The sequence below is a fragment of the Lepidochelys olivacea genome, assembly GCF_965140295.1.
Source record: "Lepidochelys olivacea isolate rLepOli2 genome assembly, chromosome: 5".
Taxonomy (NCBI): Eukaryota; Metazoa; Chordata; order Testudines; family Cheloniidae; genus Lepidochelys; species Lepidochelys olivacea.
The window spans coordinates 12,023,912-12,046,617 of NC_140415.1; the positions used below are offsets into that span (position 1 = coordinate 12,023,912).

At 44.2% G+C, this 22,706-nt stretch overlaps 1 protein-coding gene across 1 annotated transcript in view; it reads left to right on the forward strand.

Annotated features, from left to right (window-relative positions):
* Positions 1 to 22,706, forward strand: part of SETBP1 (SET binding protein 1) — a 321,007-nt gene that overhangs the window by 216,378 nt on the left and 81,923 nt on the right. The window contains exon 3 of the mRNA XM_084628994.1: positions 10,265 to 13,724. Coding sequence (XP_084485120.1) covers positions 10,265 to 13,724 — 3,460 coding nt within the window. The remainder of the gene's footprint in view (positions 1 to 10,264; positions 13,725 to 22,706) is intronic.

A 22,706-nucleotide genomic window follows, 5' to 3' on the forward strand; every position in this document is an offset into this window, starting at 1 on the left:
GCCCCCTTACTAACATTCAGTGGGGGTGTTTTGGTTGCTAGCTCCCAGTAGTAAAAAGGGGGAAGGGTCGATGGGGAATCAGGACCCTGAGACTGACAGCCCCCAGGAACAATGGGGAGAGGCCAATGCTCCAGGTCAGCCTGAATGACAGGGGGGCAGGCTAATCAGGGAGTCAGGAGGCCAGGGAGGTCCCGTCCCCCGTGTGAGCTGGATTTGCCTGGGTCAGAGAGAGTGGGGCCGAGCTAAGGAGAAAGCAGGGACCCGAGCTAAGCTGGGGAGCAGAGCTGGGCCAGATCCAGAGGGACCAGAAAAGCAACCCAGAGAGAGCAGACCCTGTCCTGGGAGCAGAGCTGCAGCCCCAAAGCCAGAGGCACAGCCCAGAGAGAGCAGACTTGCTCTGGGAGCAGAGCTGCAGCAACCAGAGCCAGAGGGGCCAGAAAAGCAGCCCAGGAAGCAGGTCAGTGCTGGGAGCAGAGTCACAGAAGCAGCCTGCAGAGCAGACCTGTCCTGGGAGCAGAGCTGTAGCAACCAGAGCCAGAGGGGCCAGAGAAGCAGCCCAGGGAGCTGGAGGCAGAGCAGCGGCAGCAGTGCAGAGACAGAGCGGTGGAGCTGGGGCTGGAGCAGTCCGGAGCTGGGTGCAGTGAGCAGCTGAGGAGACCGAGGGGGACCCTGGGCAGCAGGCCCAGCACAGAGAGACGCCTCAGCCAACAGGCTCTGCAGGCCAGGCTTGGATCGTAACCCCGACAGGGCGGGGGCGACACCGGGAAGAAGGGTCCTACCACTTAGAGCCTGAGAGCGTGCGGCCACCACCAGAGCGAGTGTCCAACCCACAGAATCCCTACAGCACAGCCAGGGCCTGAGCAGGAGGCCTGGGACTTACCAGGAGCAGACTGTGAACTGCCCTGATGTTCCAGAGACCCTGTTTGTGATGTTCCCTGCCACAGAGCGGGGTGATGTGTTTCCTTTAACCTTTCCCATTTCCCCTTATTCTTTTTAAAATTAATTGTTGATTAAATAACTTGCATTTGCTTTCAATTGTATGTAATGGTCAGTGGGTCAGAGAAGTGCCCAGTGCAGAGAGAGTACCCCGGAGTGGGAACACCCTAGCCCCTGTCCTAGGTGACCACAGCAGGGTTGGGGGTCAAGCCCCCCAGGAATCCTGGCCCCAGCCTTGTTGGGGTTACGAGGACTCTGCCAGACAGGAGAGTGGAAGGGGAGTCCTCAAGGGCAGGGAGACCACTGAGTAAAGGAAGTGGAAGTGAGGACTCGGATCCTTTCGCTAGCCCACTTCACTGGGGTAGTGCAGAAGCCAGGAAAGTTCCCCACAAGAGCAGGACTATTCCCCCGCTTACATATAGGGCAAAAGCACACAAAAGATCAGATTTCACATCCATGATGTGTTTTTCATGGCCGTGAATTTGGTAGGGCCCTACTTTCTATGTATCAAAATTATTGTAACTGAGTAGTTGCAGAAAAAGACTTAGGGGCTACATTGTCTTTTTAGTCACATTAGGTGTAAATCCAGAAGGACCCCATTGACTTCAGTGGAGATCTTCCCAATGTATACCAGTTCATGTTCTGTAAATGGACACAGGTGATGTTTTACTCTTAATTAGCCCTCTCCAACCCCATGCTGTGTCAGGCCCTCAAGTGGTCACCCTGCAGCTTCATGTCATTTTCTCTTTTAAAAAAAAAGTGTGACAGGTCAGAGCTCCTGACTCCTGAGAGTGCCATTTCCATTTGGTTTTACATAACTGAAAGTACAAGGATTTTTGGAGGGAAGGGACTGGAGAGAGAGCACATTTTCTAGTCGCTCCGGAAAATCCCTCTCCTTTGGAATAATGCATGAGCTACTTGTCTATTAATATGGCGTAACTAACTTAAAAAAAAATTAACACCAGACTCCTGCAATCAGATCTATGCTGGCTTCAGTGAGGCTCCCCACAGGCGTGTCAGGGTCTCATTTGTACTTTTGAGATCCTTTTGTTGTTTTCTATTCCAGCATATATAGCATGCCAGTTCTGTATTCCTTTCTGTCTTGATAGAACCCTTTTAGTTATGGCTACGTTTGCCTGAAGTGAGCTCTGCTGAGCTTGGGGCCTTTGAGTTGTTTGTTAGTTGATGGTACATTTCAGAAGCCTGAATCCTTTTGTTTATAGCTTCACTCTATGTTTTATTAAGGTTCAGTGCACCGAGAAGTCCTCCCACTGAACAGAGTGCATCAAGCCCCTGTTTATTGATATACGATAGGCCATAAAGCCATCATGACATAGGCTTTAGGAGAGTGATTCCAGCCTGCCAGAATCTCAGTGGAGGCTGATGGAAATTTTACTTTGCTTTGACTGTGAGCTTCAAGTGGCCAATTTTCAGCTGTCCCTTTCTGAGAAGAAAGGACAACACTACTCCCTCGCAACTTTCAGCTAAGAATTGGTAGGAGCCAGGTTTATTTATGCCTTTGTTGACCTTGGAGATCTCCCTGTTCTCTTTCTTTAGAAGTCCCTCCCTCCCAACCCCCATCACCCGATAATATTTTGTCATATATACTAGTTTTATATGATGCAGGAACCCAGGCCAAGATTTTTGAAAGTGACTAGTGATTTTGGGTGCCTCCATTTTTGGATGCCCAACTTAAGAAACCAAAAAAGGGCCTTATTTTCAGAAGGCGGCTGCTCTGCACATTTTGAAAATCACACCTCACATTGGGCACCTAAAATTCAGGGCGTCCAAAGTCACTGGTCCCTTCTAAAAACCTCAAGGTAACATTTTCCCAAGAACCTAAGTCCCATTTTCAAAAGTGACTTGGGCACACAGGAGTCAGATCCCACTGACTTTCAAGGAGATTTTGGGTCCTGAGTGCTGAAGTCACTTTTGAAAATGTGACTTAGGCACTTCAGACTAATTTTCTAGGGGGAAGAAAAGGAGTACTTGTGGCACCTTAGAGACTAACCAATTTATTTGAGCATGAGCTTTCGTGAGCTACAGCTCACTTGAAGTGAGCTGTAGCTCACGAAAGCTCATGCGAAGTGAGCTGTAGCTCATGAAAGCTCATGCTCAAATAAATTGGTTAGTCTCTAAGGTGCCACAAGTACTCCTTTTCTTTTTGCGAATACAGACTAACACGGCTATTACTCTGAAACCTTTCTAGGGGGAGTCAGGGATGGCTGTGAGATAACAGCAAGCACTTCCTAAGACCCTGATTCTAAATTACATCATTCGTTTATGAAAAGCTTCCCCTCTCCCTGTCCTAAGAACAGTGTAACAAAGGACAGAATATCCCCAGAGTGAACTCTGATATGTCACGGTGGATGCCAGTCCCCACAGACGCTCCCGATGTTATTAATTTTTAAAACAAACTTGCTGATTGAGGTTCTGACTGCCTTTAAATTGTCTCTACAAGGAGACTGTGTACTAATTAACCCACAGAAACAATCAATGATGTACCTTTTTCAAGTTTCAGGGTGATTAGAATATGAAAATGAAGAGCACAATGGTGCAGATGTTTTAAAATCACAGCAGACAGCAATTAGTGACATGGGAACCAGCTGCTTATCTCTCCAGATAAAGCCTCTTAATAGGGAATTACACTTGAGGAGCCATTACACAGATGGATCTGCGAATGATTTAAAGAGGGGGCGTTATAGTATTAACTTTGATTTGTGAGCCAGGGCCTTGACAAGCTTTATGCATGCTACCTCTGGAAGAAGGTGCATTTGTAAAAGGGGGCTCCTTACATATTAGCAGCCAAGTTTTCTTTTAGTATTGTTTTTAAGTTGTGTCATTTTTTTAAACCTATATTATCTTTACTAAGGGCTTGCTTTTGACCAGGCGGTTACTGGGATCTCTTCTTGCTCCTAGTGTTCCTGCTCTGGGACAGTAAGTGGTGCATGGATTTAAGGGATAGATTTTGAAAGGGGAATGATTTAAAAAAAGTATGAGGTATTCAGTAAATAAATGTAAAGGTTTCCTGTGGACCAGATTCTGTCACCCTTAATGCTGACAGAGTATGGCACAGTTCCTCCTGGGTTGGCAGAATCCGGCCCTCTCTTTTAAGCAGTTAGCTTGCGGCTTGGACGGCATGCCAGCATAAAGGCGTAAAAGGGGGTAATACATTCCCGTATGCACCTGTGCAGGCTACCCAGATCGGCATGTGCAGTGGTAAATGGGCAGCATGCATGGAGCAAGTTGGAAGTGGGTGCTCCTCCTCCCCTTATTCTCTGGGCAGGACAGCTGAGCTGGTGCTGGATGTCCTGTCACTTGCTGCTGACACAGGTCTATGCAGCATCGCCAAGCCTGTGTGTTAAAAAACCGCGAGTCAGGCTTCAAAAATCATGAGGTTGGATTACAAATCAGGAGATTTTTTTTTTAAAAATAGGCTACCTTGGGGTTCATTTGAGTTTTGTCCTCTGCATCCTAAGCTTTCGGGGGGGCACTTATGCTACATTTTCCCATCTTCTCTCTGCAGCCCTGAGGACTAGGAACTTCAGAATGTTCAAAAATGTTTCAAAAATGAAAACTGAGATTTTCACGCAGTCACACACATCCAGGAGCTAGGGCCTTTAGAGCGTCGCCAAATATCACGACACTCGTGCTCAAATCACAGGAGTTGGCAACACGGCAAGAGTAAATTCCTATCCCCGCCTCCCTCAAGAAAGGATGGCAGGCAGCGTGTTTCAGAATCGCTGGACAGGGAAGGAGTTCCCACATTGCTGTGATTTGGGGCCTCGTGAAGAGCAAAATGCCAACACGGGCAGGCCCTGGTGATGAAATTCTACAGATAGACCAAAAGCTAAATACGAATAAATCTTCCATTCCCATGAATGGGCCAGATTCTGCTCTCGGTGCTACTGATATAGCTACAATTAACTCTGCTGAAGCCAACAACCTATTGGAATGAGTAGCCAAGCTGCTGTATACAGTATTCTGTACTGGCAGTTGTACAAAGAAATGAATTCCAGAAAATGCAATGAGAAATAGCCATCAGCTGTTGTCTGAAGAGCCCTGTTCACAGTCACCCCCACTGAAAGCTCCAGTCCCTACGGCTATCTTTACTGCGGGGGGGTTGTTGTGAGGTTTTTTGTTTGTTTTTTGTTGTTGCTCGATCTTTGTTCACAATGCCCTTTGATTGTGGGGCTCACCCAGCAGGGGAAATTAAAGCTGAAACATTAGGGACAATGGGATCAGGCGGTGTGATCCAGATGGATACATTGGGAACAAAATACACTTAACTGCATTACTTTCAGCTAGCTGATTTGCCGGTCCTTTTAAGTAAACAGTGCCCACATATCAATTGCAGCAAGTCAAATTCGACCTGCTGCAGGCAACATGATCTCTGGTTGCCATGCTGGAGTAGCGTATGCTGAAGAATTATGTGAGAGTGGCATGCGTGTGTTTGACGGGGGAGAGTTCATCGTAAAATGATACTGGAAGAAGCTACATTAAGAGACCCAGTGGGCTGTTGCATGCTTGGGCGAATACATAGTTTTGATAGAATGTACAGATGGCACAATCCTGCAAACCCTTCCACAGGGGCTTAACTTTTGAAGTCCTGTTGAAACCAGGGTGACTCCTTTGTGCTTAAAGTAGAACATGTGATTAAACAGTTGCGGGCCTGGCACCTTAGATGTCACATGTATCTCTTTTCATGGATTGCAATATAAAGCTTGTGCTTCTCTGTGGTATTATAGGAACAGCAGGGCTATAGTTAGAGATCCGTCGGTAGTTTCAGTGTCAACCTCCGCTTTGGGAGACAAGGTGATCAGAGCGGACCGGTAACTGGCTATGTCCAAACTACACCACTGCGTGAATTGCAGAGCTCACCAGAGTGTTGCTATCGAACTGCCCCATGTGGACGCTGCTGGCGGGAGCAGAAAGATGCTGCTGGCGGGAGCAGGTTTGCTTTAATGTAGACCTTTTCGTTTGCACCCGCAGCATCCACACAGGACAGTTAGAGTGCAACATTTTGGGGTGCTCTGCAATTCACGCCCCTGTCATCTGTATTGCGGCTCAGTGTAGGCAAGCCCTGAGTCACAAAAAGTCCGCTGCTTTGCAGTTGGCATCCAAGTTGTCGGTCCTCAAATTATCATTACTATTTTTAGCCCTGAATTAAATATCTTTGCCTTTTTTAAGCCAAGGGTGAGGGGCATTGTGATTTTTTTTTTTTTTGACTGCTGTAACCCTTACTTTTCAAATGAAATTTCTCAGGGCATTGAGTTTCACAACTCAGCCTTTTGGGAGGAACTTTAGGGTTACTTTGATTACAGCCATAGGGCTAGGTGCTCCGCTGAAGTAAAGTCCTACATCTTCATGGAAGAGAGTGGAACAGTGCCAGCTTTACACCATCAGAGCCCTGTAAGTTCTAGTTTTTGCGAGTTTTTTAAGTGAGAGATCATTATTATTTAGGGATCTTTGGGGCATAGATTGTTACTCCTGTGTTTGTACAGCACCCAGCATGACCCCAATATGGAGCTTTCTGGTTGCTGCTGCAATGTAAATATTAATGAAAAACAAAAGTCACACCAGGAAGTCCTCTCAGTGGGGTAGCTGCTTTATAGACTGATGTGAAAGCAAGAGGTATAGTCCGGGTCTGACTGAAGTCGAGAGCAAACCTTCTGCTAAGAAAGCCTGCTGCTAGACTGCTTGATAAAGTGCAATGTACTTCCCCTTCCATGTCCCGCAGTCCCATTGTGAAAGCCAGCATAAGCACCCCTGTGTGTGCTCCCAGGAGATTAGGGAGGGAGTGATGGAACTGCAGTTGTGCCTGTATCTTTACTGAGGCCTGGCCAGGTATGGGATAGCTTCTGGAGCCAGTCTTGCCCCTGTGCTCTTCATACTGCACACCATAAGAACCAGGCACCATCTGGTCTGGAAGCTGAGAGCCGGCAGAAGCAGCAGGGGGACAATGAAGTTGACTATGCATCTTGTGAGCTTGATCATTATTTTAAAAAATAATGATTTTACGCTAAACACAATATTTCAGTGCCCTCCTTTTTCAGTGGCCAAAGGGGATGGAGGGAGGTGGCTACCTTTTGTAGGCCTGCCTGAAGAAAGATGTCAAATTCACAACCCTGGAAACTGAACTCCTCCATGTAAACAAGCAGATTGTGTCATCCTAGAACCCCCGAGCAAATGCAGCGCAGGTCGCATCAGTGCAGGCTCTCCCTTTACTGTCTGCTCCGTGTGATTCAGCACTGACGTAGAGGGAGCTCCTTGTAGAACGAGGGGCTAGTTCATTCCTCGGGATCAGTTTACTGCTTGGGCTCTGGGAATAGGCTGAGAAGAAGGGTGCACAAACCAAAACACCTGCAATTTACAACAGCTGCACACTCTGTTTTCTCACTTTACTTTTCCTGGGAATCTTTTCCTTTCCTAAGCATGCTCAGCCCACATGCACAAATGCCGAACAATCCCCAGAACTGAAGAATCTCCAGTTACTCCTTGAGCCAGTGCACCCCAATAGCTTAAATATTATGGTGTGTTCCAACAAGGCCACATGCCTGACTTTTACATACACCCACTAAGGATCTATCACCATCCATTTCCCAGTAATATACAGGTTTGCCGGTCTCTAAACATAAATCCTGAACCTGGTAGTTCACCACCTTTAAACATAAGAACATACGAATGACCATACTGGGTTAGACCAGTGGTCCATCTAGACCAGTATTCTCTCTTCCAACAGTGGCTGGAGACAGATGCTTCAGAGGAAAGGAACAGAACAGGGTAATTATCAAGTGATCCATTCCCTGTCGTCCACTCTCAGCTTCTGGCAGTCAGAGCATTGCGTTTTATCCCTGACCTTGCCCAATAAGCATTGATGGACCTATTCTCCATAAATTTATCTAACTCTTTTTTTAACCTGGCTATACTTCTGGCCTTCAGAACATCTCCTGCTAATGAGTTCCACAATTTGATTGTGCATTGTGTGAAGAAGTACTTCCTTGTGTTTGTTTTAAATCTGCTGCCTGTTAATTTCATTGGATGACCCCTGGTTCTGGTGTTGTGAAAAGGGGTAAATTTCCGTATTCACTTTCGCCGCACCTTTCTTGATTTTATAGACCTCGATCATATCCCCCCTTTAGTCGTCTTTTTTCCAAGCTGAACAGCTCCAGTCTTTTGAATCTCTCCTCATCTGGAAACTGTTCCATACCCCTGATCACTTTTGTTGCCCTTCTCTTTACTTTTTCCAACTCTAATATATCTTTTTTGAGATGGGGCATCTAGAACTGCATACAGTATTCAAGGTGTGGGTTTACCATGGATTTATATAGTGGCACGATGGTATTTTCTGTCTTATGATCTATTCCTTTCTGTTAGCTTTTTTGACTGCCGCTGTACTTTGAGCAGATTTGTTTTTTAGAAATATCCACAAAGGCTCCTAGATCTCTTTCTTGAATGGTAACAGCTAATTTAGACCCCATCATTTTATATTTATAGTTGGGATTATATTTTCCAATGTGCGTTACTTTGCATTTATCAACACTGAAGTTCATCTGCCATTTTGTTGCCCACTTACTCCCATTTTGTGAGATTCCTTTGTAACTCTTTGAAGTTAGCTTTGGACTTAACTATCTTGAGTTATTTTGTGTCATCTGAAAACTTTGCCATGTCACTGTTTACCCCTTTTTCTAGATCATTTATGAACATGTTGAACAGCACTGGTCCGAGTGCAGATCCTTGGAGGACCCTGCTTTTTACCTCTCACCACCGTGAAAACTGATCATTTATTCCTGCTCTATGTTTCCTATCTTTAAATCAGTTACTGATCCACGAGAACACCTTCCCTACCCATGAATGCTAACTTTGCTTATAAGTCTTTGTGGAGGGACCTTGCCAAAACTTTCTGAAAGTCCAATTGTCCACTAGATCACCCTTCTCCACATGTTTGTTGGCACCCTAAAAGAACAAAATTTCATTTGCGGTCATTCAGGATTGGGGTGATGTAGCACTTCTGACAACCATGCTTCATAGACCTGAAAACCTCTTAGGATGGGATCTTCTTTCCCCGAAATATCTGTTATAAATCCCGAGAAAAAGAGGTTTATGGTAGTACCGCTGATATAAACTTAACTGTAATAGCCAAACTGTGGCAGTAAAATGTAGTTAGTGTTATTTTCTACTGTTCTTCCCTTGCTTACACATTTATTTTAAGTATCCCATCACGTATTTGGTATTCAGTCTAATTACAATCACAGTTTACTCCTGAAGAGTAGCTTGCAATACTACATGTATGAAACACATTTCACAGCTTAACATGGAGCATCACAAAAATGGATAGGAAATCATCATAAAACCAACAAATGATTACAGGGGAGCAAGAGTCTAGAAGTGGTCAATAAATGAAAGTGAAGTGGGTTTGTTTTGTTTGAAGGGGCTTTTGAAAATGTTATGCCTGAAACATGCATAATTTCTTCAGCTGAAGAAAGTCCATCGAGAATCAATGTGGACTTTCATTTGCTCTGCACTAGTCTTCAACATAACTGTACTCTTTATGTTATCCCTGAAGTTTGAAGGGATGTGGTCAGATTAAAAATCATATTGCAAATATTGCTTACCCAGATTGCGAATTACAGTTCATTAAAATAGAAAGAGACGTTAAAAACTAATTTGGGTCCTGATCCTACTTTACTGTATTCACATGAGTAGTCCAGTTGGGCCTACTCACATATATAAAGCTAAGCAGGTAAATAAGTCTTTGAAGATTCAGGACCATGCCTTTTCATCGCTTTTCCCTGAGGTTTCTAAAAAAAGCAGACCCGTCAATTTCATTTTCACTTTCTAGACAATGTCTTTGTCCACTTCTCCTGCACTAGCACCAGACTGTAAATTTTGAGCTGCAAACACGGGATCTGATTCTGCATCCCTCTCTGACACGGAGGGGCTGCCCGCAAAGGTAATGGTTACTCAACGTGGGAACAGGTTGCAAAATCAGGCCACTTACAAGGGAAGGTTTTGCTTGTGTTAAAAGTGTGCATGTGCAAACACACACACAAAAACCCTATATATATCCTTAGTAATTTAAAAGTGTATGGAAATATTTCTATTGGTCTTAAGGTTGCAAAAAGATGCATTTACAACTCATAAATCTGTGGTCAAGTTTCACCTGTGTCCTTTTTTAAGGCGACTTTACAAAGTATCTTGAAACTTAAGAGCAGATCATTTAAGAGTAGTTGTCCTTCAACATGCAAGTTTATAAGATCTTTACATTAATGTTTATGATGAGCCCAATAAACTTACTTTTTTTTTTTCATTTTCTTCTGCTTTGCAGGTTTATGACCGGCCCCCAAAGCATTCTGCTCTGCACTATGACCCAGGCCTCCAACAGGACTTCACCAGTGACACCTTAAAATCAAAGCACCAGCAAAAAAGCAGCAACCAGCACCATCTTGACTGGTCAGCAAGCTCTGACACTGGATCTGCTTCTCAAAGTTGCTTCCTCAATACAGAATCCAGCCGAGAAGCAGCTAGTGCCACCAAGGTTTCTGCTCAAGAGCCAGTTTCTTTCAGCAAGTCTCAAACAAAGAAATCTGGTGCAGGAAGCACATGGAGTCAGTTGTCAACCAACAATAAAGAGCTGGCTGTATGCAGTGCAGTTCCATCACCAAATAACATCACGGCAGCATCCCAGCCTAGCAATCCATCAGAGTGCAATGGGCTTTTGCCTCTAGTTGATAAAGAGGGAGGAGGCCAAATGGAGATCCCTGACCAACCCACTGGGAACACAAAGAAGAAATCCAGCAAAAAAGACTTAATAATTCAAACCATCCAAAACACAGACGTAGAATGGGTGAAAAATGCTCAAAAAGCATTTGAGAGCAAAACCCATGACAGCATGGAAGGGAAAAAGGAATCTTATTCAACGGACAAACTGCTAGAAGCATCGCCCTCGAGGCAGAACCCGAGTTCTGCTAATGGTTCTGAGAGTGACACCAGTCACGTACGAATTACTATCCCAATAAAGACTCCAACAGCAGATATGTCTGGCCACAAAAGGAAAAAAAGGCAATCTTCAAAATCTACAGCAGATAAAACTATCCAGGAAAAAAGCCTACCTTCTGGACTTCCCATGAGCAGTGAAGTAGCAAACAGGACTAGTTCACAACTGGAGGGGAGCAAAAAAGATCTTCGAGCCACAAAGCAAGGGAAAGCTCCCGAGAACGAGTCCCTATTGACAGCTATTGAGAGCCGTGGGATCACTGACAAAGCTCCCCCAAACAGTGCAGGTAGGCTCAGAAAATCTGCAGCTGGAACTTCCATGTCCACTCCTACCAATCTTCCTGCATCAAGCAGATTGCCAGAAGTCCAGCACCCAAAACTTGTAGCAAAACGGAGATGGACCTGCAGCAAACCTAAAAACATGCTTCAGGAAACCTCCATGGCTACATCCGAGAAGCTGATGGTGGAGCCCCCTTCAGCCTATCCCATCACTCCATCTAGCCCTCTGTATACCAATACAGACAGTCTTACTGTGATTACGCCCATCAAGAAAAAAAGAGGACGACCAAAGAAACAGCCTTTGCTCACTGTTGAAACCATCCACGAGGGGACCTCCACCAGCCCGGTCAGTCCAATCAATCGAGAATTTCCAGGCACAAAGAAAAGGAAGAGGAGACGGAACCTGGCTAAGCTGGCCCAGATGGTCCCAGGGGAGGACAAATCCATCAGTGAACTGAAATTTCACAAAAAGGTCGGCAAGCTGGGCGTGTTGGATAAGAAGACCATCAAGACCATCAACAAGATGAAGTCCCTCAAGAGGAAGAATATTCTGAATCAGATCTTGTCCTGTTCCAGCAACATAGCTTTGAAAACAAAAGCCCAGCCCCCATCCAGCCCAGGAGCTGCGACCATCGATGCCAGACTAGGGAAGCAAATAAATGTCAGCAAGAGGGGGACTATCTACATTGGCAAAAAACGGGGCAGGAAGCCAAGAGCAGAGCTGCAGCCCCCTCCAGAAGAACCTAAGACAGCCATCAAGCATTCAAGGCCTGTTTTGAGCCAGCCAGAAAACCCAGCAGTGCCTTCCAACTTGCAGTCACTTGTGGCATTGTCACCAGCAGCTATTCATCCGCTTTCAACACAGTTAGTGGGGTCTAATGGCAACCTTAGCCCTGCAAGCACTGAAACAAATTTTTCAGAGTTAAAAACTATGCCAAATCTTCAACCCATCAGTGCTCTTCCTACAAAAACCCAGAAAGGAATGCACAGTGGAACTTGGAAGCTGTCTCCACCCAGGTTAATGGCTAACTCACCTTCCCATCTGTGTGAAATAGGTTCTCTGAAAGAAGTCACGCTGTCACCAGTGAGTGAGTCTCACAGCGAGGAAACCATACCAAGCGACAGTGGAATAGGTACAGACAATAACAGCACTTCTGACCAAGCAGAAAAAAGCTCAGAATCCCGCAGGAGGTACTCTTTTGATTTCTGTACCCTGGACAATCCAGAGGCCATACCATCTGACACCAGCACAAAGAACAGGCATGGTCACCGGCAGAAGCATCTCATTGTTGATAACTTTCTCGCTCACGAGAGCATTAAAAAGCCAAAGCACAAGAGGAAAAGGAAAAGCCTGCAGAACAGAGATGACCTCCAGTTTCTTGCAGACCTCGAGGAGCTCATCAACAAGTTTCAAGTGTTCAGGATTTCCCATAGAAGCTACACGTTTTACCATGAAAATCCATATCCTAGCATTTTCAGGATTAATTTTGATCATTATTACCCTGTGCCATATATCCAGTATGACCCATTGCTCTATCTTCGCAGGACCTCTGACATGAAGTCGAAGAAGAAGCGTGGTAGACCTGCCAAAACCAATGACACCATGACAAAGGTGCCTTTTTTACAAGGGTTCGGTTACCCTATTCCCAGTGGGAGTTACTATGCACCCTATGGAATGCCTTACACATCAATGCCTATGATGAATCTTGGTTACTACGGTCAGTATCCAGCTCCTTTGTACCTGTCCCACACACTTGGAGCAGCTTCCCCATTTATGAGGCCCGCAGTGCCCCCACCCCAGTTCCATTCAGGCTCTCATATGAAGATGTCCACCACTGCCAAGCATAAAGCCAAACACGGAGTGCACCTGCAGACACCTGTGGGAATGAGCCTTGGAGATATGCAGTCCTCCTTGGCACCTCCAAAGGTTGGAGGAACCAGCCTTTCTAGTGGCCGACTTCACAAAAGAAAACACAAACATAAGCACAAGCATAAGGATGAGCGGATATTGGGGGCACATGAAGATCTGAGCGGTCTTTTTGCTAGCAAGTCCACCGGCTTCTCCAGCCATGCAATCAGTGAAAGGCTAAGTGGCTCAGACAAAGACCTCTCCTTGCTCAACGAGAAAAGCAAGCATAAGGAGAAACAGAAGCACCAGCATTGTGAAATGGGACACAAAGGCTCAAAGAGTAACTTTGAAGTGGATACACTGTCTACGTTATCGCTTTCTGATGCCCAGCAGTGGACGCAGAGCAAAGATAAAAGTGACTTGAGCAACGATCCCATTGACTCTTGCACAAAGAGATACTCGGGTAACGCTGAGACTAGTGCAAGGTCAGAGTCCCTGGACATGTTTGGTGAAATCAGTTCCTCCAGTGAAAAGCGGGACAATGATGCAAGTGGGAATAAAAGAAGAAGCTTTGAAGGGTTTGGAACGTACAGGGAAAAGGACATTCAGTCCTTCAGGATGAATAGGAAGGACAGAAGTACCTATGATTCTTCGGCCTCTTCAGGTAAGCCCTGAATTTCTAACCTGAGCAAAAAGGAGCTTGGCATTCTCAACGGTTATGTTCCTTTATAAAAGTTAGACACTTATTTCTCTGTCATTATATCATTAAACCCCCATGATTATCCAGACTTTGGATTGTTCGGGGCGCGGGGCTGGGGGTGGCAAGAATGTTGGCTAGATCTAAAGCCAAAACCTTTTAAAGACATTTTGTTATTGCATGGCATTTTTATAAATATTTTCTCTGCTTCTCTCCTATTTATCCTCACTTCTTGCCTTTCCTTTGAAAATCTCCTGGGCACTGGCTTATACAGGGTCACTGCTGTAGGTAACTGCTGGAAAGGGGAGCACTGCAGACTTTCCTCTTACTGGAATCCAGTGCCTCTGACCATGGTGAATTGAGTCTTTGCTTGCACAGCCCTTGGAAGTAGAGCCATCATACTAAAGAAAGATTCTCTCCTATGGCATGGAGAGCCTACAAAAGATGTCAGTTGATCACTAGTCTTAGTCCCATTAGGTGTGATGGGAGTTAAATGGTAGCTGTGGGACACGGAGCCAGCCCCACTAGTTGTGTGCTGTAGTGGCAATCAGGATACCCAGGTATCCTGGCGATTAGGCAGTTTTTGGATGGATAGACAGGCAGAGACCCCGGTTAGAATCCTAATCAAATTCTCTCACTTTCTGGTCAGCAGGAGTCATGCACAATCATGCACTTCAGACTGGGGTGGTAGCCAGGGGAGCCTGGTGTCACTGAAGCAATAAGCCCTAGATGATTAAGGATCAAGGTGGTTTGATTTTTAGCACTTATGACTTAGAAGAGAAGGTGGATGTGTGGGACTGGAAGGAAGGAGGGGACCTGAAGCTCCATTTAGGGCTTCAGGGCTTCTCTTCCCCACCCAGAAGAAGAAAGGGATCTGAATCTTGTCTGCAGACAGAACTGGACTTTGCATTATAAAGCTGCCTTCCTGGTAATGACACGGAGACAGGTGGTTTGCTGCAGTGTAAACAACTTTGGCTTGGGAACAATCCCAGAGCTCTTGCACCATCAGATATCCCATTGTTCTGTCATACAGCACATTTCACGCTTGGGTTCTGGAGGAGTGTGCACCTTATTGGGATGGCCAAGTTTGGAGGAGATTCAGAGCTGGATTCTGATGTGCTAGAGAGGCACATCAAATTTCGGTCATTCCTGGCCTCGAAAATGAGGAGGCAGAATCGCTGTTGGGGAAGGCCCTGGGAGGGAGTATAGAATTTATGCAGCCTGCCCATATGAGATTCTTAGGCTTTTGATTAAGAGCCAAATGCTGCTCATGTTTAAGTTAACTGGATTATTCCATTTCCTTCACTGCGACTAGGATCTGGCCTTAAGTAAAGAACAGCAAAGTTTTAAATGGGAGAGTTACTAGGTAAAGTACAAAAAATCTAATGTTCGTCCTGCCCTCCCTCTGGTGTACTAGGCAAATAGTCACTGTTTGACCAGTCTGTAACCTTTAGTCAACAGAAAACCAACCAGCAGTTTGGAAATATATCCATTAAAATTGCCATATGGAAACAGACCCATTGTAACAAATGTGTGACATACAGAAATGCTGGAATGAGACTGAATTTATTTCCTGGTCATAGCAACCAACATGGATGGGTCAGTTCATAGAATCATAGAATACCAGGCTTGGGAGGCACCTCAGGAGGTCATCTAGTCTAACCCCCTGCTCAAAGTAGGACCAGTCCCTAAATTGAACTCACAACCCTGGGTTTAGCAGGCCAAAGCTCAAACCACTGAGCTATCCCTTCCGTCACCCCCCCCCCCCGCCGTCATAGGGTGGGGTCATTATGCATGAACTGCAGTGGCTTCTATTACAATGATGATATGCCCTAACACATAAGGGTTCAGAGCCCCTATCATTTTTATCCTGAGTACATGATGGACATTACTGATTTCCCAGTATAGTAGCAATTGCACTTTCATTTTCATGAACCGGAAGAACTGCTGAATCTTAATTTTCCAAGCTAATCCATTTAATATATGAAAAGAACATTCTAACTAAAGAGGAAAAAAACTAAAATAACTGAGGACACTTTGAAATTGAGCTCTAAAATCCCCCTACATTTCCCACCAAACTGACTTTTAGTTCAGCTGAGGGTAGAATTCTTTGTTAATAAAAAGCCTGATTCATTTTGTTTTTCATTGGTGCATTATTGATGTCAATACAGAATAAGATGAAGTGGTTAGACCTGCAGTTTCTGCTTCACTGCACTCACTGTTCCAACTTTTAAAAATATCTTACTTTCATGACTGCTAATAGGTGTTGTTCCCCCATGACCTAATCCATCAAGTTGTAGATTATGAACTGTTTTCTTCATTGTCAAAGTATTATTTAGATGGAAAAATCATCCACATTTAGGTAACCAGAGCCAGCTAACCAGGGCCATAACTTGCACGACAAGAGGGAAAATATTAAAACTAAAGCACTCTGCCAAGAAAGGTCTGGAGCCAAGACTGCTCATTAAAGTCCAAGACCATCTGTCTACTTATGATCTTCTAAGATCTCAATGCCACTTTTTTTTTTTTTTTTGCCTTTCCCCTTCATTGGTATTCCCGGTTGCAGTCTGCTCTTGAAATTGTCCTCAGCTATTAACTGGTGTCCACTGAGGATGGATTAAACTTGTCCATGATAACCTTGACCTTCTTTCTCCTAACTTACCTTGTATTTCATGAAAATGAGAGCCAGGAAAGCACTGTGAAACATGTAGCTCTCCAGCTGGAGGCTGTTCCATAGCTGTGATAATTCTCATTATCAGGCAGTTTTAATCTCCTACTGTTTACATCTAATATATAATAATGATAAAGAAAGGCTTCCTGAATATTCAGACTAAAGTTTAATGCAGATTCACATCAGACTTTCAGGGCAGCGTTGTCCTATTCTGGTAAATCTTATTGCATGATGTTTCAGTCACATGTCTTCAGCAGTATATGTGCATCATTTATATCTCCAGGTTCCTCTTTACTATATATTGCTGGAGGTAAGATATGCAACTAAAAGTATGCTGTATAAGGAGATAGCCATGATAAAAGTCAGGAGGGAACCATTTAATTCGATCGAGTCCCCATATACTCCTAACAGTTTGCCGTGAAATGGGCTGCTGGAAGTGCTATTTCATTTTTTTTAAAATCACTATTTGTATTCCAGTAGTACCTGAAGGCCCCGGTAGAGATCAGAACCCCACTGGGCTACAAATCGGTCACACACAGAGCAAGAGATGGTCCCTTCCCTGAAGAGCTTTCAATCTCAGTAGATAAAAGGATCAAAGAATCATGATCCCCATTTTACAGATAAGAAATAGAGATATTCAGGGATTTGTATCACATGGGGGGTATAATGAGGGAAGTATAATAGCAGTTCCTTCCCTCCCTCCCATAAGTGCTGTGACAATAAATACATTAAAGCTTATGAAGTCCATAGCTACTCTGGCCATGGAGGTCCTATAAGTACCATAGATAGATGCTATCCAATTAAATATAGGTTGTGAGTCTAATGGAGACAGCAGCAAAGACTGATAACCAAAAAGCTACTCTGTACAGCACTGTATTACTGTATATCCCTTTCCTGAGATTGATCACGATCTAGGGGTTATTTTATGCTTAGATTATCTCTGCAGGTCTTTGTAATTGAAGATTACACAGGAAGAGATTATCTAGCACGCATATCAGACATCCTGGCTCAAACATCAGCTAATAGGGACAAGGTTTTCATCAGATACAGTGTAGATACTATGCACTGTCAATTTACAGGAGTATAAAGTTAATCATATGCAGCTATTAAGAAAGGTAGTAATCATCAATCTCCAAGTGTCAGGTATTTAGCATGATGAACATGCATTATAACTTAATACTTAACTCTCCTACAAAATATCCTGTAGTCCCAGACTCCACCACTCCACATGGCACCAGTTTAACTCAAAAGTTCAGTGGAATCAGTATCTCCTTTAGATCATGGATGTGAAGTACAAACAGATGAAGCTAAGAGAACCAGCAAAGAGGTCGGACCAAGGTCTAGGCATCAGCCAATGCCTGCTAGAACATACAACGGATCTGTCTGTCTTTTTAACAGTTAACCAAAAACATGACAAAAGGGAGAGTAGGAGAAATATTGGGCTAAGGATCTAGAACAAGTGATACAATGAAATGGATGCATAACCATTCCAGTGCTGATACGGTATATACTGCTTTAGAGGCAATCCCGCAAACACACAAGTGAGTAGCTTAACTCGCTCGAGTAGTTCCATTTTAATCAATGGGACTTCTCCCATCACTAACGTTATCCTCATGCCTAAGTGTTTGTAGGAATGGGCCATCTACGCAGCACAGAATAAATCTCTGGAAATCCTCACCAAATAGTCCAGTAGTGTTGCCTGATTTAAAACAAGACTTGATTTGCACATAAACAAGCATGGCAAACTGTTGGCAAAGTCGAAACCTGTTTTGTTTTTTTGAGGGACAGCCTACACTGTTCTCTGATGCTGCTGCACCCTCTCAATGGGCAGATGGAGAGAGCTACTTTTCACTAGTGGGTAAAGTGATTCCTCTTTCTGTGTGCAGAGAATACCATGTTAGGGATAGTCAGATAGTATTAGTCCACCCCTTTATTCAGCAAATATTGCTGTGGCTTGCTGAATATCGTATTCCATGAGTAGGTTTTTGTAGTTCCACAGTCTAGATCCGATTGCATATTCGGCAGTGAATATGTTATTGGATGAATAGCAGCACAATTTTTCAAAAAAGATATTTGATTAATGTGTTCTTTCTGGTGAATGTTTTCTCATTCAACCTGCTCTGAGATATCTATATGTATTTCTATGCTGATCAGATCTTATATGTATAGATGATATGTATTATTATTTATTTTTTGTATTATCCAAGCATCTAAGACCCCTAGTCGTGAACCTACATTGTGTTAGGTGATGTACAAACACAGACCAAAGTGCGTGTGTGTGTGTGTGTGTGTGTGTTCCCTGCTCTGCCACAGACCTCCTATAAGACCTAGTCAGGTTGCTTAGCTCCTCTGAGCCCTACCTGTAAAATGGGGGTAGTAACACCTTCCTACCTTGCCGGAGTATTGTGCGGATAAGTTAGTTAAAGATTGTTAGGTGCTCAGATATTTTAGGGATGAGGCCAGATAAGTCCCTGAGATAGATACGAACATGATATTCAGCTGATCAATTTCATTTCCCGTACACGTTTGACATATTAACTAGCTTCATGCTGCCTACAGATGCATCTCCACTGTGTCTGCTTCTCACATTCAAAGCCCTGAGTAGCTTCAAACACCTGCCATTTAAAATCAACCCATAAAGTCATAAGTTTGCTTCTGTCCACAGGATCTGAGGGACAGAACAGGTAATATTCAGTTACAGGTTGAAGGTTTGATATGTCACGACTCAGCAGGGCTTGCATGGGAGCTTTACCCAGGGCCATTCTTTATGTATTCATTCACCTACATCACAGTGTCTGTTGTAGGCCGCTAGATGCTTAGGGATCCCTTAAAAATGCAACTACAAACTAATTGTGTCCATGGCCTCAGAAAAGATCTCCTGGGCCTTTAGGATACATTGCTGCCTGGTTTGCTTTCTGCAGTGTTAGTTATATGCCACTGCAGACGCAGAAAGCCATACTAGCCTGACCATGCTCTGCTCTAGTCTGGCACTTCCTGTGTAGAAGGGATGAACAGAGAAAATAATAGACAGGAGGAATACAATGAATCAATATGGATCAGTCCAAACGGCAGCAGCCTCAGCATACCAGCTGCCTGTCAGTGTGAAGTTTTTGTAGGCATCACAGCAACGGAGGGTTAAGAGCATTTTAATTAACAGCTTTAGCTTGATTTCCTGCAACATTAACGTTAAATAATAATTTAGAGAAAAGAGTCTTCTATTTAGAGAGCAGATACAAATTGACTTGACTGAGAAAGACAAACGCGGAACAATTCCCAGGTAGGTGTAGAAAGAGAGCGATCCTAGGGGAGAAGTTTTGGATTTCTGTTTCATCTTCAAAGTGAGTCTTTACATTTAAGTAAGCATTTGAGAGGGCTGAAGAAATCTTAATAGTAATCAACAGTGTCGCTTAGTGGATGGCATGCAGCAGTTTGCACTTTGCTTCAGCACCGAATCGGACTTATTTTGCACATAGATTAGTGGTAATTGCAAGAAACTCAGGGAGCACAGATGACTGACTGCAATACAACATCAACTGTTAAGCAAAGGAAGGGCTAGATGGCTCATAGGAGTTTAGTAATGAGAGATTTACGCCGTCAGGTCACTGGTTAAAATCTGGTCTACAGTAATAGTGACCGAAAGTCAAATAAGGGTGCTGACATCATAGTGATGCTGGAATACAACTGTAATGATGCGGTTGCATGATCAGTCAAACAAAGCCTTTATATAACCAAGTTAAATAAATAGAGAGCCAGTTTTGCTTTACATGGGGACCTGGCCAAGATGACTCATAAACTGCCGTATCTGTCATGTCTGAAACTGTGTGTAACGAGAGTAACTGCCCTGGCCCCAGTGGAGTTATTTCTGCTTGACTTCTCTGTTAAAGTGATATCAAAATCTGACCAAACCACCCACTCTTAGACAGCACTAGAAAGCTACTAGGCACACCATGGTACATGACTATTCTATGGAATGCCAAACAGATAGGAAGCGGAATGGCTCCAGAATTGTAAATTGGACTATTGAGGTTTTTCACCTCTAGTTCAATTCCACCCAAGATTGCTAAGGATGGAGAGTTGTTACCATCTGATGGTGGTTTGGTAGCCTATCTGAAGTCACATGGTTTTACCCCAGCTGCCAGGGATTGGGAGAGTTCATCTCATGAAAGCTACAACCACACGTGTCCTCCCGGTTGGCATTCTCAGATGAATGACAGTGTGCATGGAGTGGTGCTCTTACTTGGTTGTCTTTGAGGTAGGGAAGCTTGTCCTGCCAGTACACATTCTGTGGAGAAAGAGGAGACTTCTGTCATTCAGATGGTTCCAAGACCATTACATTCACTCAGTATCTTTCACCTCACCCACCCACGTGCCCTCAGAAGTTTAGTCTTGTAACATCTTTCACCCCAGCAAAGTCTCTCTGCCCTCTTTGTTAAATTTTATGGGACAGATTGTGGTTCCTGCTTTAGTACAAAGCAACCAGAAAGCCAGATCAAGCCTCATCTCTTGCTTAGGATGAACCTCCAGGTGGCATAGAGCTGTCATTGTGGTTTGCTGTTGTCACCCTTCCTGGCTCCCAGTACAGTGGGAGAAGGGGGCATAGACAAAAGTCTCTCTGTACTCCAACTATTTTTAGGTGGCAGAACAACCTCTTGGGGCTATGGACAGCCAGGTGTAAATTAGAGCAGCCTTTAAACTGCTGTAGCTTCAGAGACTGGATCGGCCCTTGGCCTGCCCTAGGATCATTTTTCCCAGTCTGTGTTGACATAGCTTGGACCCTGCTCACAACTGGGGCCTATGTGTACCTTCACATCCTTTGTTGTTTTAATCATAGTTTTAAAATAAAAACCTGGGAGAGTTGCAGATTTGAGGGGGGGAAAGGTAGACACCAGATTAGTGCAAATTTCCTGTTTTTGTTCTTAGCACAAAACCTCAAAATCACTTTGAACCAGTTCCCTGACCTCAAGTATGTACCAGAGTGTGGGTGGAGTCGCACATTTCACAAATGGGCCCTCTAGAGTGTACACCAAAGAAATTGTCTCCAGGCAGGGCAGGGTAGAGTTTGTGCACGTGTGTTCAGTAACCCTGTAACCTCTGCATCACCCCTGGGCATTGGAACACAGACCGTGTACTTTCAATGAAATGAACTGAATGACACAAATGAGGTACGATCAGAAATTTGAGACATTTGCAACAGGATGTGTCTGTGAGATGCCAGGCAGACACTGGGAATTGCCAGCCTGCTTTTGAGATTTGTTGTCATTCAGTTGATTTGGTTTTAATGACTGCATCTCCTTAAAGGAGGGATTACATTGCATTAAAATATATGGCACAATCTGATCTAATCTTCTCTTAAAAATTAATGCACAGCATTATATAGCAGAGTGTGCATTTCGCAAGCACGACACTCACTAGCTCCTACAGTGTACGGTAACAGTGATATGTGTGATAAGATAGATCTTTCTAATAATACTGTGCAATGCAGCTGCTAGTTAGTAAAGCAGCGAGGGGTATGTGTCAGTGAGTGGGTGTGTGGTTCCAAGTAACAATGATTTCCTCCCACACTGAAAATGTACCCATTAAAGTTAGCCAAATGAGCTGCCCAGGTTCTTTCAGAAAAGGATGAACTTGGAAATATTTAACAGCGTCATTCTTGTGTTTAACACAACGAGGAATCCAGTGAAAGCGACAGAGAGTCCTGTGGCACCTTATAGACTAACAGACGTATTGGAGCATGAGCTGTCGTGGGTGAATACCCACTTCTTCAGATGCAACGTTTTTTCATGGGTAAAAAAACCCACTTCTTCAGATGCAACGTTTTTTACCCACGAACGTTTATGGCCAAATAAATCTGTTTGTCTTTAAGGTGCCATCGGACTCCTCGTTGTTTTTGTGACTACCGACTAACACGGCTACCCCTCTGATTCTTCTGTTAGGGTGTGGTTAGAGAAGGAGGCAGTAGTCCAGATTCTTCTCTCACTTAAATCAGGATGAACTCTAATTGAAGTCACAAGATTCCCTATCATATAAAATCGGTGTGAAGCAGGCCCAGATTCAGGATCCCTGAGTTCTCATCCAAGATCTACTACTGCCTAGCTGCATAACTTCAACAAGTTACTTAATCTCTCCTGGTTTTCCCTTTGAGAGGATGATATTATAATACTTGCCTACTTCTAAGGGTGTTGCATGACTTAATTAATGCCGATAAAGTGCTTTGAAATGCTGGAATGAGAGGACTCAAAGAATTATTGTTACTTTATTGCACTTTCTGCTTCAGTTTT